The sequence below is a fragment of the Portunus trituberculatus genome, chromosome 10 (genome assembly GCF_017591435.1).
Source record: "Portunus trituberculatus isolate SZX2019 chromosome 10, ASM1759143v1, whole genome shotgun sequence".
NCBI lineage: Eukaryota > Metazoa > Arthropoda > Malacostraca > Decapoda > Portunidae > Portunus > Portunus trituberculatus.
In genome coordinates this window covers 12,577,835-12,595,334 of record NC_059264.1, presented here as the reverse complement: position 1 = coordinate 12,595,334, position 17,500 = coordinate 12,577,835, and the positions used below count along the sequence as shown (strand labels likewise).

Sequence of the window (17,500 nt, the reverse complement as noted above, 5' to 3'; positions counted from 1 at the left end):
TAGAAGAAAAGAAGAAGAAGAAGAAGAAGAAGAAGAAGACGACGACGACAACAACAACAAAGACCTCTACATTAGCACAATCTGATCTATACTACGACAGACAAGACACAGTTAGGGTAATAAAGACGAAGGCTCCTCCCCACCCCCCACCCACCTACCCGCCCACTCATCCACCCACCATCCACCCACCAATCTAACATTTCAAAGACACCAATAGCTTCCTCGTAACAGCCAATGCCCTTATAATGGTGGTAATAATGGTGGTGGTGGTGGTGGTGGTGGTGATGTATCATTACTATAGTTAGGTAGAAGCTCTTTGATTATCGCCACACACACACACACACACACACACACACACACACACACAAGCTTGTTACCTGGTTTGCGTTATTAGGTACCTCTCTCTCTCTCTCTCTCTCTCTCTCTCTCTCTCTCTCTCTCTCTCTCTCTCTCTCTCTCTCTCTCTCTCTCTCTCACCTAAAACATTAATTCTACACCTCCTTTTTCTATTTCTTTCTTTCTTTCTTTCTTTCTTTTCCTTCTCATTCTTTACCTCTTCCTTCTCTAACCTTATCTTTATTCCCCTTCTCTCTCATTTCCTTGCTTTTGTATATTCCTTTTATTTAACTTCTTACTTCTTAAACCTTCCTTTCAATATTCTTTCCCTTCATCCTTCCTTTTTCTTCCTTCCTTCCTTTTTCTCTTCTTCCCTCTCCCTCTCTCTCTCTCTCTCTCTCTCTCTGTCCATATTATTATCTTCCGTCTCCTATCCCTCAATCTTTCATACCCAGTCTCGCCTTCCCTCCACAACTACTAGTAATGATCCCATGGGCGATTAATAACACTAATTACAATACTAGGGAGTTCATCTTGGAGGCTTCCTTGTGTGTGTGTGTGTGTGTGTGTGTGTGTGTGTGTGTGTGTGTGTGTGTGTGTGTGTGAGTGAGAGAGAGAGAGAGAGAGAGAGAGAGAGAGAGACACGGAATAAGTTACTGTACAGGAACGCGAGTCAAGTTACTGTATAATCAGTCTTGAGGTGTGAGTTTGATGCTGTGAACGAGTGAGAGCAGAATTTGAAGGGTCTATTGGGCAACACCATCAAATATCATCTTTCTGTGTGAGTTTGATGCTGTGAACGATTGAGAGCAAAATTTGAAGGATATACTGGGAAAAAAAAACATCACACATCATCCTTCTGTGTGAGTTTGATGCTGTGAACGAGTGAGAGCAGAATTTGAAGGATCTATTGGGCAACACCATCAAACATCATCCTTCTGTCTGCATGGTTCTCCCGAGGCAGACAGGAAAACAAAAAATGTGCCTCTCTCACTGACCCACAGGAAAAGAAAACACCCATAACGTTGCAAAATAAAACTTCTGGAACACAAAGGAAAACAAAACAAAACTGCTCAAAGAAAAAAGGTTGAAATAAAGTAAAGTGCAAATAGGAAACACTTCTGTCTTAACCTAAATAGAGACGATAATAAAAAAAAAGATAAAAGAAAAAGCAATGAAAAAGAGACGATAATAAAAAATACAAAAATAAAAGAGCAATGAGAAATAGACGATAAAAAAATGAAAAAAGAGACGAAAATAAAAAGAAAAAACTAAGAAACAATGAAAAATAGAGACGATAATAAAAAGGAGAAAAAAAAGCAATGAAAACTTTCCGAACTAACACAACGAAAACCAAACACAAAAAAAAAGACAATTTTAAACAAGAAACACACAAAACTTCAAACACGAAACAAAATAAAAGAAAAAGAACAAATATTAAATGTAAAAATACGAGAAATATACTAAAAAAAACCACGACGTATATCTTAAAACCACAAAACAACGACGATTAATCATAGTAGTGGTGGTGGTGGTGGTGGTGGTGGTGTAGGTGGTGGTGGTGGTGGTGGTGGCGACCCTAAGATAGCTACGGTCTTGCGATGTTACCTTTTCAACAAAACAAAAGAGAAAAGGATGAATTTCCGCCACGCTGACTGTCCATATCCCCGCTAACACTTCGTAATTACTGCAGGGAAGTGGAGAGAGAGAGAGAGAGAGAGAGAGAGAGAGAGAGAGAGAGAGAGAGAGAGAGAGAGAGAGAGAGAGAGAGAGAGAGAGAGAGAGAGAGAGAGAGAGAGAGAGAGAGAGAGAGAGAGAGAGAGAGGGGACGAGGGAAAGGAGGGGAGGAGGGAGGGTGAGGGAGAGAAGGGAGAGGCAAGGAGTGAATGAGAAAAAAACAATAAAAATCAATATCATCTTTTGTGTGTGTGTGAGAGAGAGAGAGAGAGAGAGAGAGAGAGAGAGAGAGAATCATTTACACACATATATATCTAAGATTTTTTCAAGCCTGCATGTAAAAATCCGCATCAATATTAATAAACTAAACACTAACACACATTTTTCTTTCTCTTTTCAGTCGGTTGTCTTAACTACGGCCACTCCTGCTTGGGAGGTGAGTGTGTATATGTGTGTGTGTGTGTGTGTGTGTGTGTGTGTGTGTGTGTGTGTGTGTGTGTGTGTGTGTGTGTGTGTGTGTGTGTGTGTGTGATGCATTGATGAGCAGACAGCCAGACACGGATAAACACAGGCATTACTAATAAAATAATAAATAGATGTTTAAGAATATGTTGATAAATTTAAATAAAACGAAGCAAAATATTATTACGATAGAGAAATTAATGGAGAGATTAAATTTTCTTCTTTTTTCTCTCTCTTTATTAGTTTGTAGTTACTTTTTTTCTCTCTCTTTTCATTTGTAGTTAATTTCCATCTTTACTTGTCCGTATGTCACTTTAATTATTTCTTTTATTAACATTTTTCTCTATTTTTACTCGCTTTTCAGATAAAATTTTCTTCTTTTTTCTCTCTCTCTATTCATTTGTAGTTAATTTCCATCTTCACTTTTCCATTTGTCCCTTTCGTGAATTTTCTCACTTTTATCGGATTAAATTTCCTCTTTTCTCTCTCTCTCTCTCTCTCTCTCTCTCTCTCTCTCTCTCTCTCTCTCTCTCTCTCTCTCTCTCTCTTTCTTTTCCTATTTTTACTCATCAGATTAAATGTCCTTTATTTTCTCTCTCTATTCATTTGTAGTTAACCTTCATATATATATTTTTTTTAATTCTTCCAGTACGTCACTTCCTTCAATCATTATCTCTTTTATTGACATTTTCTCAATTTTTACTTTGTCATTTATTTATTCATGTTTTCTTATTTGATCGCTTATATTGCATCTATTCCCAATCCATGTAATTATTGTGTTTCTTTTACCTCTCATCATCATCTTTTTTCCTTTGTTTTCACTCCTTTACTTGACTGACATTTTTACTCATTCCTTCTATCTCCTCTTTTATTTTCTTTATTTTTTTTGTCTTATCTTCAATGACATTTTCTATTTATTTTGTCTATCTCATCTTCCTTTATTTTTCTTGTCTTATCTTCATTTCTATTCTTTTTTTTCTATATCATTTTTACGCAATCTTTCTCTTCCTTTTTTTTCTTTATTTTTTCTGTCTTATCTTCAATGACATTTTCTATTTATTTTGTCTATCTCTCCTCTTCCTTTATTTTTTTTTCTTTTTTTCTTGTATTATCTTCATCTCCATCCTTTTTTTTTTTTTATATAATTTTAACTCCTGATTTTTCTTCTTTCATTCTTGTGTACATATTTTTATTCATCCACTTCGGCTTTTTTTTTTTTCGTCTATTTTTTTTTCTTTTCATTTATTTCGTCTTTTTTTCTTATCTATGTTCTTTTCTTCACATCTCTCTCTCTCTCTCTCTCTCTCTCTCTCTCTCTCTCTCTCTCTCTCTCAATTATTTCCTCTCCCACTCACACATTCCCTATATCTTCTATGTGTGTCTTTTTTATGTCTTTATTACCTTTAATCTTATTCCTTTATTTCCTTTCCTCTTCACTATTTTGTTTAATCTGTTCTTATTTTTTATAATTTCTTCTATTTCTATTCCATTTTCACTAATGACTTTCTATTTTATTACTCTATTATTCGTTCAGTCTCTCTCTCTCTCTCTCTCTCTCTCTCTCTCTCTCTCTCTCTCTCTCTCTCTCTATTCCTTCATATTCATATATTATTTTAAGAATCCTATTTTTTTCCCTCTATTTCTTCCTTTTCTTTCTTTATTTATGTAATCTTGGCTCATTTTAAGTTTATTTTGAGCCATTCCTTGCCTTCTTATAATTTCTATCTATTTTCGGTCCCCCTTTCCTTACTTGCCGTCTATTTTTATGTTAATTTTTATGTTAATTGATTTTTCCTCCTTTTTGCTTCTCCACAATTTTTTTTTTTCATTTTCTTAACCCTTTTTTTTTTACTCGCTTTCTGACATTTTTTTTCTTCTTCGTCTTCTCTTCATCAAACTTCTCCATTCTTCTTTTTTTTTTTCAATTTCTTATCTTCTATTAATTTCTTCACATAATTCTGTTTATATTTTGTTTATTCATTCCTTATTGTTTTCTATTTGCATCCTTTTCAACTATTTTTTCTATTTTTCCCTTTCCCAAACTTCTCTATTCTTATCTTCTTTTATCACATATTTTATTTATATTTCCTCTCTTCATTCCTTATTGTTTTAAATTTGTATTCCATTTTAGCTCTTCCATCTTTTTTTCGTATCTATTTTTCCTATTTCATAATTATTTATTTATTTTCATCATTTTCTTTTACCTTTTCTCTAATTTGTCGATCTTATTTCCGCTTGCATACATAAATAGTCGCGCGTTTATCACATTTTCATCTTCAATCCGCATCTACTCGTATCAAATTCTCACCTATTATAAAGTTTCAATCAACATTATTCCATCTACATGTTCTTTATTTCCTTTGCAACAACTTTAACATCCTTCATTTTATCCATCTGTGTCTTATTCGCGTTTTTTTTTTTTTTCATCAAGTTTAAAACATCCTCCATTTTATGTGTCTGTTAATCGTGTTTTTTCTTCTTTTCCATCAGCTTTAAAACATCCTCCATTTCATCCACTTGTGTCTGTTATTCGTGTTTTTTTTTTTTTCATCAACTTTAAAACATCCTCCATTTTATGTGTCTGTTAATCGTGTTTTTTCTTCTTTTCCATCAGCTTTAAAACATCCTCCACTTTAATCACTTGTGTTTGTTATTCGCCTCTTTTTCTTTTACATCAACTTTAAAACATCCTCCATTTTAATCATTTTTGTCTGTTATTCGTGTTTTGTTTTCTTTTTCATCAATTTTAGAACAGCATAATTTCATTCACCTGTGTCTTTTATTCATGTGCATCCTTATTTATTCTATATTTATCACATTTTCTATCTTACTCCTATAACGTGCACATTTTCTTTCCAACTGTATACAAAAACTTTTCCAGCCGATAACAAGAAACAAAAAATCCATTCTATTCTTTTCTTCTTTTCATTTTTGTTCTATTTATACTCTTCATTTTCAGCTTTTCCTCTGTGCCGCCGCCTCCTCCTCCTCCTCCTCCTCCTCCTCCTCCTCCTCCTCCTCCTCCTCCTCCTCCTCCTCCTCCTCCTCCTCTTCTTCCTCTTCTTCCTCCTCCTCCTCCTCCTATACGTACACATCTTATTCCAATTGTATTAACTTTTTTTTTCTTCATTTTCAGCTTTTCCTCTATGCCTCCTCCTCCTCCTCCTCCTCCTCCTCCTCCTCCTCCTCCTCCTCCTCCTCCTCCTCCTCCTCTATTAAGCCTATTTTTGACCTGCCCAGTCCACACCTGCCAGAGCAATTAATAAATAACACCTGGTAATTATTTCATTTCAAGTTAAATTTGCGAGTTGAAAAATTTAGAGCTAGGACATGTTTAGCAAGCGAGAGAGAGAGAGAGAGAGAGAGAGAGAGAGAGAGAGAGAGAGAGAGAGAGAGAGAGAGAGAGAGAGAGAGAGGGGAATGTGAAACCCGGGATGCAGTGAGGGAAAGATTTGAGCGTGAAGGAGAAGAATGAGTGAATTAACGAAATAAAGGAAATATGGAGAAATATGCAGCGGGAATGTGTGTGTGTGTGTGTGTGTGTGTGTGTGTGTGTGTGTGTGTGTGTGTGTGTGTGTGTGTGTGTGTGTGTGTGTGAAAGAGAGAGAGAGAGAGAGAGAGAGAGAGAGAGAGAGAGAGAGAGAGAGAGAGAGAGAGAGAGAGAGAGAGAGAGAGAGAGAGAGAGAGAGAGAGAGAGAGAGAGAGAGAGAATTTCAACATTAAATCTTATAAGCAAGGACGAGAAAAATCACACAATCTCTCTCTCTCTCTCTCTCTCTCTCTCTCTCTCTCTCTCTCTCTCTCTCTCTCTCTCTCTCTCTCTATTTTCGATCGCGACTCAAAAGAAAAAAAATAGTGAAAGAAACAACACTCTTTATGACGCACCCTGGCACCATATGACCTCCTTGTTGTGGTGCCGTAACTACATTTTTCTCTCCGTAATTTAATCTAAGCTAACCTAACCTAGCCTTACTTAACCTGAGGCCATTATGTCTTCCATAAGCTAATCTAACCTAACCTGTCAACTTACAAAACGTGACAACTGAAAGACTTTAAAGCAGGTTAGATATATTAATTAGCACTGAGCGACAACTGTAACCTCTTCAGTACTGGGATACATTTTCACCTTGGGATTTGTATACAATTAGACTATTTTATTGACATTACGAAGGGTCTATGGAGGTCAGAAGATTAATGGCAAGAGTAGTCACTATTTCAATCCCACCCCACATAAGTTTCTGAAGGTGTATGAAATCACCAAATAGTAAGCAGAATGAATATGGAAACACGTCATGGTGCTGAAGGGTTTAAGCAAGATAAAAATGAGGTTAAAAGGCGACAAAAATTTTGGCTGCCACTGTAAATCATTCTCTTCTTACGCTAACATTGTAAAATCTAACATAACGTAAAGTACATAATTTCTCAACAAACCAAACCTAACTTCTTTTAACCCCTTGAGTACCATGACGCGTTTCCATATTCATTCTGCTTACTATTTGGTGATTTTATACAGCTTCAGAAACTTGTGTGGGGATTAAAATAGTGAAGACTCTGGCAATTAATAGACCTCCATAGAACCTTCCTAATGCAAATAAAAATCTAATCATACCCAAAACTCAAGGTAAAAAATGCGTCCCAGTATTGAAGAGGTCAAAGTAAGGTAATCTAACAAGCAGTGACGCAGTGACAGGGGAGGGGAGCAGGACGGCACATTTGTCAGGCGGGAGGCTTAAGCTAGGCTACTGACAATACTGATGTTCAAACCGGTTTTTTTACACTTTGCAATGTTGAAGGCGAGCAAAATATTGATTCAAAGTTCATGTGTGTGTAGTATAATATATGGGAGAGGAGCGGGACGGCATTTTTGTCAAGTGGGAGGCATAAGCTAGGCTACTGACAATACTGATGCTCAAACAGTTTTTTTACACTTTGCAATGTTGAAGGTGAGCACAATATTGATTCAAGGTTCATGTGTGTGTAGTATAATATATGTATACATAATAAACAAGTGTGTTATACCTAATCTCACATTTTTATCGCTTTCGGAGGTTGCATTTTCAGATTTCGCCTCGTGTAAATTTATAAACAAGTGTGTTATATTTAATCTTACATTTGTATTACTTTCGGAGTCTGCATTTTCAGATTTCGCCTCGTGTACATTTATTAATAAGTGTGTAATGCCTAATCTAACATTTTTATCACTTTCGGAGTCGGTATTTTCATGTTTCACCCCTTGTAAATTTCTCTCTCACCACGCCACTCCTAGCGACATTATTTTCTTGCTAACGTAACTAATCTTCGTCCCTCACAGCTCATGGCAAGCGTGGTTCTTGGCCTCCCGCTGCTCCCCGTACTCAAACGGCGGCAGCTCTTCTCGCCCCCTTCCTTCAGGGTCTCGCCGCCCCCCGCAATGCTGTTCGCTCATGGCAAGACAAGTAAGTACACAAAGCTCATTTTTTTTTTTCGGCTAATCTGTCACTAGAACCCATGTAACGTCAAGCGCGCGCGCGCGCACACACACACACACACACACACACACACACACACACACACACACACACACACACACACACGGCCCGGTAGCTCAGTGGTTAGAGCGCTGGCTTCACAAGCCAGAGGACCGGGGTTCGATTCCCCGGCCGGGTGGAGATATTTGGGTGTGTCTCCTTTCACGTGTAGCCCCTGTTCATCTAGCAGTGAGTAGGTACGGGATGTAAATCGAGGAGTTGTGACCTTGTTGTCCCGGTGTGTGGTGTGTGCCTGGTCTCAGACCTATCCCAAGATCGGAAATAATGAGCTCTGAGCTCGTTCCGTAGGGTAACGTCTGGCTGTCTCGTCATAGACTGCAGCAGATCAAACAGTGAATTACACACAGTCTTACACACACAGATAGATAGTTTACTGACTACAAATGACTTTCAGACATGATAAAAATGCTTCAATTAACAATGATAACTTTACATAGCATGCATCAACATAAATAACCCCTTAATACCTTGTTACAAAACTAATCACACAACCGCACAATATCAATAACAATCCTGCACACAACCTCTTAACTAATATTACTTTACACATCTTCCAAAGACTTGACTGAATAGCGATCTTTTATGTATTGAGTACCATAACATGTCTTTCTGTCTGGATTGAACCACAAGTACACAAACGTTCCTCTGTGCACCGGGAAGCGACCTCACCTAGCTACGCATGTCTCGATAGCCACTCACACCAACCCTATTGCTCACCCACACACTAAACCACCCACTACTCCCTCTCTCCGGCGCAGAGTCATGTCACAGCGCCGCCAGCAGGAGAAGGAACAGCAGCAGCCACAACAGCAACAGCAGCACCACCAAGAAGACTTCCCAGTAATGTATGAAGATTCACCCCTCCCACGGATCCCCGCAGCCCGACACAACGCCCTCCCTGCCAACCAAGACACTTCTCTCGATGATGACGACCTGGTTTACTACGGCACCTACGAGGAAGACTATGGCGATCACCGCGCTAAAAGGTGAGAGGGGGTCGTGAGTCTGGGTCGTCAGAGGGGGTAGAGTCTGGGTCGTCAGAGGGGGTCGTGAGTAAGGGTCGTTGGTGGTGTTTGTGGATCTGGGTAGTGGGTGGGTATTCAGATGTGGAATGTAAGTGTATGTGTATGGGTCACAATGAGAATGGGAATGGAGGAGTGAATGTGTGTGTGTGTGTGTGTGTGTGTGTGTGTGTGTGTGTGTGTGTGTGTGTGTGTGTGTGTGTGTGTATCACTTGTTTCTTTTTTAACTTCCCATTTTTTCTAGTGTCAGATCTCTCTCTCTCTCTCTCTCTCTCTCTCTCTCTCTTTTTTAAAAAACATTAAAATTCACCCATTACTTCATTGATCTATGTTTCCTACCTTCATATGTGTGTGTGTGTGTGTGTGTGTGTGTGTGTGTGTGTGTGTGTGTGTGTGTGTGTGTGTGTGTGTAATTCACCTTGGTCGCCTGCTGGTCACCCAGCCAGTCTTCCCCATTACGGAGCGAGCTCAGAGCTCATAGACCGATTTTCGGGTAGGACAGAGACCACAACACACTCCACACACCGAGAAAGCGAGGTCACAACCCCTCGAGTTATATCCCGTACCTATTTACTACTAGGTGAACAGGGGCTACACATTAAGAGGCTTGCCCATTTGCCTCGCCGCCTCCGGGATTCGAACCCGGACCCTCTCGAGTGTGAGTCGAGCGTGCTAACCACTACACTACGCGGTGTGTGTGTGTGTGTGTGTGTGTGTGTGTGTGTGTGTGTGTGTGTGTGTGTGTGTTACAGTTTCCTTTCCTTTACAGAAGCGTGACTGAGAAGACCGAGAAGCAAAAGACAACACCCACTAAAGTCTCAATGTCTTGCCTTCTGTTCTCCCGGTGAGTGTTGTAGCAAAGTGAGTCAGGCAGTCCGTCACGCGTTCAGTCTAGGTATAGGAGAGGAAGGGAGGGAAGGAGTGAGCGAGTAAGAAAGATGATTATACTGTACAGATCGGTTCTGTGCTTCACCTCCACTACTTCAAAAGCTTTATCTAAATTTATACGAGGGTTTTTAAGGTGTTTCATGGTTCTAGAGGCAGAGTGACAAGATTTCTGCATTATTAACTGGAAAAACACTCTTGAAAACTCCATTAATCATCTCTGTGGCTTTGGAAAATAGTCGTGGTGAGAGCAAAATGCTTCTAAAATACGGATCATTGTCAGGCAGTTAGGAAGGGAGGCAGAAAGTAAGGGAAGGAAAAAGAAAGGAAACAAAAGAGAAATGAAAGTAAGGAAGTACGGGTGATGGAAAGCAAGGAAGGAAGAATAGATGAATGAATGGATTAAAAAGAAAAGAAAAACAAAAATAAAGAAAGAATGGAAAGAAGTACGGAAAAGAGGAAAGAAGGAAGGAAAAGATGCAGAAAGAAGTGCATGAATGAAGGGAGGAAAAGATGCAGAGAGAAATGAAGGAAGGAAAAGATGCAGAAAGAAATGAATGAATGAAGGAATGAAAAGATGCAAAAAGAAATGAAGGAATGAAGGAATGAAAAGATGCAGAAAAAATGAAAGAAATGAATGAAGGAAGAAAAAGATGCAGAAAGAATGAAGGAAGGAAAGGAAGGAAGGAAAAAATGCAGAAAGATATGAATGAATGAATGAAGGAAAGAAAAAGAAAGGAGAGAGGGAAGGAAAAATGGACGTTAGCTATGAAGTCAGAAAGAGAGGAAGGAAGCAAAATAATCAATCAGTCAATCAGTCAGTTAAACAAAAAAAAGTCACTCATTTAACTTATATAATCAACCAGGTCACTCAGTCTGTCACCCAAACTAACCTAACCTACGTAGTAATCTGAAGCTTTCTCGTTTCACCCGTGCAAAAAAGTACCGTTGAATTTCATGTTAAGACTCAAACCACACTAACCACCTTTTGTTTCTCTTTCAGGCGGTGTTGAGGAGATCAGGCAGTGAAGGGCACATGCTCCCTTCCTCACAACACCCTCCCACCATCCTTTTCCTTCCTTCCCTCTCCATGTAAGTTCTGCCCGCGACCCTCAAGTCTGTCCTCTTCAGGAATATATTAATGGGGACACCGTTTTCTGTGCGTTACCTTCACGATCTCTAAATACAGGACTAGGCGACGTAACGAGTGGTGTATGAGTCCAGCCCAGAGACCCTGTTCTGAGTCAGTCTCCGCTTCTTGGCCCGGCTACTTATAGAAAGCTAGGGTGGTGGAGGTTACTGTGGTTTCGAGTAATATCAGGTGTGTATTATTTATTCTATTTATTTATTTGTTCATTTATTTTGTCATTGTGGTGGTAGTTCGGTAAGGGTTCTTGATCATTACATAAGAAAAAAAAAAAGACAAAAACTCATGAACCACAATGGACGCTTTTAGTAGGTTCTAGTGGAGGTTATTGTGGTTTTCAAAGTTTTGTTTTCTTCCGTGATTTGAATGGCAATTTTAACACAGATTCTGGATCATTTGAAAAAAAAAAGTACATGAAAACACTCGTGAAAGTCAGAATAGACATTTACAACAGGCTGTGGTGGAGATTATTGTGGTTTTCGAGGTGGTTTCATGGTTATTGTGATACTTGAAAGGATACTTGTAACAGGATCTCCAGGAAGTGACTCGTTTCAGAGATATTTTTCGTGATTCTGTATTAGTTGTAAGAAACAGTACATGAGAGCTAGAATGTACTGTATTAATAGGTTATGGTGGAGATTGTTATTTGAAGCTTATTTTTAAAGTTCTAGTAATAATTCAACAAAGATTCTACGTCCGTGGGAATGAACACTCATGCAAACCCGACAAGAGACATTCAGGTGAACAAAACTACATCAATTTAATAAGAGGAAGCGGAAGTTATGAAGTGACTTGTTTCAGGGATGTTTTCCGTGATTCTGTATTAGTTGTAAGAAACAGCACATGAGAATCAGAATGTACCGTCTTAATAGATTCTAGTGGAGATTATTGTTATTTATAAGGTTATCTTTATAGTTCTAGTAATGATTCAACAAAGATTCTACGTCCGTGGGAATGAACACTCATGCGATCCCGACAAGAGACATTCAGGTGAACAAAACTACATCAGATTAATAAGAGGAAGCGGAATTTATGACGTTTCCATAGAGTTATTCGAGGTTGTCAGGGGTAATAAGATGAGCAGCAAATGATGAAACCGGCCATCACTGATCATCAATGTATCTTTCGAAAATAAGACACAGTGGAAGTTGTGTGGTTTTGAAAAAGATATCGAACGTTTTGAAGCACATTTACACGATTCTAGAGATAAGTTAACCAGTAACCTATTCAATCAGTACGAAATAACACACTTGGGAATGATGAAACCGGCCATCACTGACCATCAATGTATCTTTCGAAAATAAGACGCAGTGGAAGTTGTGTGGTTTTGAAAAAAATATCGAACGTTTTGAAGGACATTTACGCGATTCTAGAGATAAGTTAACCAAAAACTTGTTCAATCAGTATAACACACACGGGAATGACTAATCATTTCTGTCATTCACTGTACTCTTAAAAAAAATCAAGATGTTGTGAATATTAAGAGTTTCCAAGAAGTCGTCGGAGCTTTTGCGGAGTAACTACACTTTCTTAGGCATAAAAACATAAGACACCTAAGAAAAAAAGGGAAGCTGCAAGAGGCTGTCAGGTCTATACGTGATGGTTCCTGTATGAACAAAGCTACTTAATTCCATCTACCATTCTCATCCATAAATTGATCTAATCTCCCTTTTGACTCAGCACTAACATGACCACTGAGTCCGTTCCGATCATCAACCAGTAACCTGTACAACTAGTAACCTGTACAATCAATAATCTGTACGACCAGTAACCTGTAAAACCAATAACCTGTACGACCTTTAACCTGTGCAACCAGTAAGAAAAACACCCCAAAGATTGACAAACCATCCTTGACTATCGCTGTAGCCTTGAAAAATAACATAATCAGTATTTCTATGACTAAGAGATCATTTAACTACTATTCTAAACTATTCGAAAACAAATCACCCTTGAGACTGACTGCCCATCCCATCCATGTAGCCTTCGAAAGTAGGTCTTGATGAGAGAGCAGAGCGATTCAGAACACGGCTCTTTGACACTACCGACGGACCACATGACCAACAACGCCTACAAGGTCCTCTGTTGCAATAATGTACCAGCTTACCCTGCCGCCGCCCTCCCACCCGCCCACCAGCCCCTCCGTGGTGATGGGCGTGTCCCGGAGTGGCCGCCGCGACACACCCACACACACAACACCCAGAAGCGGATCCAGTCCACCTCATTACGCCTAATTACAGATGGATGCCTGGATCTCTAATTACTAAGCGGTATTTAGGGAGCGAAATAGAATTCACGGTGCCACTTTTGATAATGGCCGCCATGAAGGGAGGAAAAAAATGGTTTGAGAGTAAAATAAGGGCGTTGGCTTGTCCCCGGCAGCCAAGTGAGGGTGGTGGGAGGCGGCCTGCAGTGTTTTTGTGGGTGTTTGGGTTAATGAGAGTGCCACGCCCAGCTGTCCGTGGTGTTAAATATTGTCCCGCTGTGAAATGTCTCGCCACATGTTTTCTTCATCGTGACTTGCTTTAATTGAGGGATTGTGGGATTGTGTTGGTGAAGTGGTGTTGTGTTGTGATGTGTTGAGATGGGTTCCTGTGTGTGTGTGTGTGTGTGTGTGTGTGTGTGTGTGTGTGTGTGTGTGTGTGTGTGTGTGTGTGTGTGTGTGTGTGTGTGTGTGTGTGTGTGATCACGTGTAATAACGGAGGCTGGCCAGAAGTTACACGAATTTAAAGCGCGCACTCACACACACACACACACACACACACACAAAGAGAGAGAGAGGTTAATGAGTAAGTTAAGACACATACATACAGACGTACTACTTTAGACTACCTACGCATATACTATTCCAGCACATTTCAGGAACAGCACAGCAACACTATCTTGTCACGGGAACACAATACGGATGCCATTTTAATGCGTGCAGTGAATTAAGTAACGTTTCTCTCTCTCTCTCTCTCTCTCTCTCTCTCTCTCTCTCTGATCCAACTAATGATACTCGTAACCAATTTAGTAAGAGAGAGAGAGAGAGAGAGAGAGAGATTATTCCAAAGTCGTTTCATTATTTATTTTCACTAGTGTAGCTTACTTCCTTCAGTTTTCTACCCTATCACCTCCCACAGACAACACGAGCACAATTTACCCTCAAGACAATCCCCAGATGGAAACCTTCAATGCATTATAATCAATGGAAATAAAACATGCTGCGAGACATTTCAGGGAGTGACGTGTTTCCCACCACCCTGAGTCACTCTCTCGGCTGCTGCTGATAAATAAATACTATTGTTGTACCATTTCCTCATTACCGATTCTCATTTCCCTACTATTTTCTGACTATTATTTTAAGATTAACGTCTCTTCTCCTGGAAAACTGGAATCATTTTGTTTTTTCATGACCAGTTGAACAAATAAAGACGAGATAAGCCTCTCATGCGTGTTTCCTTATCCAGATTATGTCCAAAAGTTATGACGCATCTGTTATGGAGAGAAGGGGTAGGAAAGAGTGGACGGAGAATAATGGGTGGAAGGACGGAGAACAAGAGAGATACCGGTATTAGAAGGAACACGGGAACACTGGGTTATGAAACAAGGTATAGGATTAAACCTTTCAGTACTGGGACACATTTCTACCATACGTTCTGGATACGATTAGACTATTTTATTAACATTAGGAAGAGTCTATGGAAGTCAGAAGAACAATGGCCAGAGTCTCCACTACTTTAATCCCCACACAAGTTTCTGAAGCTGAATAAAATCACCAAATAGGAACCAGGATGAATATGAGGACATGCCATGGTACTGAAGGTGTTAAGAACGTAAGAAAAAAGGAGTTGCTAAAACCTATATGGTTCACACGGCAGGATTGGGAAGCACGAGAAGAAATACCAAGGAAGATCAGTAGAGTTAGGATAGATTGCCTTTTGGGAGTCCAGAAACACCCCATACGTTTTAACAGACAAGAGAAAGCGTAAGAACAAACAGTATAATGGCGAGACATAGAAACAGAGCTAAAAACCACACGACGGACTGGCATCGCAAAAGAAAGACTACCACAATGCAATGCACATGTGGGGCCAACGAGTATATCAGGCTGAATACCTACACACACAGCTTCTCATCCGATCGGCAAGGTTAAGCGACACTGGTCTGGTTAGTACTTGAATGTGAGGCATGAATACAGATGGATGCCTGGATCTCTAATTACTAAGTGGTATTTAGGGAGCGAAATAGAATTCACAGTGCCACTTTTGGTAAGCGCCGCCATGGAAAGAGAGGAAAAAGTAGTCAAGGAGAGTAACATAAGGGCGTTGGCTTGTCCCCGACGGCAAAGAGAGTACTATCTTATTCATGCCACCAAAAGCAATCATACACTGTCTTATAAAATAGTACCTGCAGATTACAGAACATAAAAAATACAAGGGAAACTGCAAAAAGTCTACAGATCTACGCACGTACATAAGTCGTTGCATAAGAATATATCTACCTAAGTAGTGTATTCTCTTTCACATGCACTATTGTTGTCGTTGTTATATTTTCATCAAGTAGCTGTATTGCAACTTCTCTTGTCTAAAATGTAGCTGTTCAGTCTCTCTCTCTCTCTCTCTCTCTCTCTCTCTCTCTCTCTCTCTCTCTCTCTCTCTCTCTCTCTCTCTCTCTCTCTCTCTCTAGTTAGCTTAATGTAGTTTAACTTAAATCAAACTCCATAGACAAAGAAATACTAAAGAACTGCTGCTGTTAATTTGTTTGATTAGAAAAGGAAAAATTGAAAAGGGAGGAAAGTCATAATTAAATGAATGAATGCAAAAAAGGAAGGACGGAACGAAGGAAGAACAAATAAATGAATGGATAGATGAATGAAGGAAGAATGAAAGAACAAATTAATAAAAAAAAGGAAGGAATGAAAGGAAGGGGAATTGAATGAACGAGTGGATGTAGGTAAAGATAAAAGGAGAAGGAAGGAACGAAAGAAAATTTGAAAAAAGAAAAGACGACAAGAAGGAAGATATGCATGGAAACGGACTAACTGTCACAAACATTTCAATACACTTTTTTTTTTTTTTTTTAGGTACCTTAGGCCTGTGATACGAGTAGATAAGTGTATACATATGTGAGTAAATGAATAAAATAGCAAGTGAATGAAGTCAAAGAGAATGCAAACAAAGCGAGGTATCAAATCACACTATCGACCCCATGTCCTGAACAGCGTGAGCATGGCCAACCGAGAGGCGCCGCTCCCACAAACACTGTGTGAAAGTGTCTGTCTGTGTGTCTGTATCTTCCTTGCACAGCACAGCACAGCTATACAAGGCCATCCATCACCCACCACTCTCACTGTGGCGGTGGTGGTGATGGTGGTAGTCTTAGTAGTTGCAGTATTACAGCAGTATTACCAGCAGCAGAAGCATTAACAGCAGCAGCAGCAACACTTCCAGGAACAACAGTAGCAGCATTAGCAATAGTTGTAGCATTAGTAGCAGCAGCAGCATTAGCAACAGCACCATGCACCACTACCACCACCACCACCACCACCACCACCCGCATCAGCAGTACCATTAACAGCAGTAGCAGCAGCAACAACAGCATTGGCAGAAGCAGCAACAACAGCAGCAGCATCATTACTACTACTACTACTACTAGTAGTAGTAGTAGTAGTAGTAGTAGTAGTAGTAGTAGTAGTAGTAGTAGTAGTAGTAGTAGTAGTAGTAGCAGCAGCAGCAGCAGCAGCAGCAGCAGAAGTAGTGCTGCTACTACTGCTGCTGTTGTTGCTGCTTCTGCTAATGTTGTTGCTACCGCTGCTGTTACTGTTGTTGCAGAAGCAGCAGCAAAAGCAGATGCAGAAGAAGCAGAAGAAGCAGCAGCAGCAACAGCACCAGCAGAAACAAAAGCAACAGCAGCAACAACAGAAGCAGAAGCAAAAGCAGCAGCAGCAGCAGCAGCAGCAGCAGCAACAGCAGCAGTAGCAGCGTCTCAATGGTCAGTGGCATCGCTTCGAAATGGTAGAAGCAATAGTACCTCTGGTAGAGTATGATAAGAGAAATGGCAAGACGCTGAGCTGCAGTGCAGATTGTGTGTCTTTCATCAGAGACGTGAGATAACATGAGTCATTACCAATCAAGCCCACCATCTCTGAGGCGGGACTTTCTACTGCCAGGCTCTCACCGTTCAGACGCACTTGTATATAAGAAAATAAAAGGAAGGAGCATTTCTCTGTTTCCTTGGCCCTCGGGGAATGAAGCATCTAGCCGCATAATTAACTCTCTCTCTCTCTCTCTCTCTCTCTCTCTCTCTCTCATTCAGGACAATATTACACACACACACACACACACACACACACACACACACACACACACACACCGCGTAGTGTAGTGGTTAGCACGCTCGACTCACAATCGAGAGGGCCGGGTTCGAATCCCGGTAAGCGGCGAGGCAAACGGGCAAGTCTCTTA

General features: G+C 40.0%; 1 protein-coding gene and 1 long non-coding RNA gene across 2 annotated transcripts in view; one reads left to right on the top strand and one right to left on the bottom strand.

The window, feature by feature from the left end:
• The window catches only part of LOC123501919, a 68,124-nt gene extending 53,642 nt beyond the window's left edge, over positions 1–14,482 (top strand). The window contains exons 3-7 of the mRNA XM_045251004.1: positions 2,414–2,449; positions 7,787–7,910; positions 8,762–8,989; positions 9,795–9,869; positions 10,914–14,482. Of these exons, the coding sequence (XP_045106939.1) occupies positions 2,414–2,449; positions 7,787–7,910; positions 8,762–8,989; positions 9,795–9,869; positions 10,914–10,923 (473 nt within the window). The 3' untranslated portion in view covers positions 10,924–14,482. The remainder of the gene's footprint in view (positions 1–2,413; positions 2,450–7,786; positions 7,911–8,761; positions 8,990–9,794; positions 9,870–10,913) is intronic.
• LOC123501920 overlaps positions 1–17,500 on the bottom strand; it is a 113,329-nt gene that overhangs the window by 88,749 nt on the left and 7,080 nt on the right. The window lies entirely within an intron of this gene.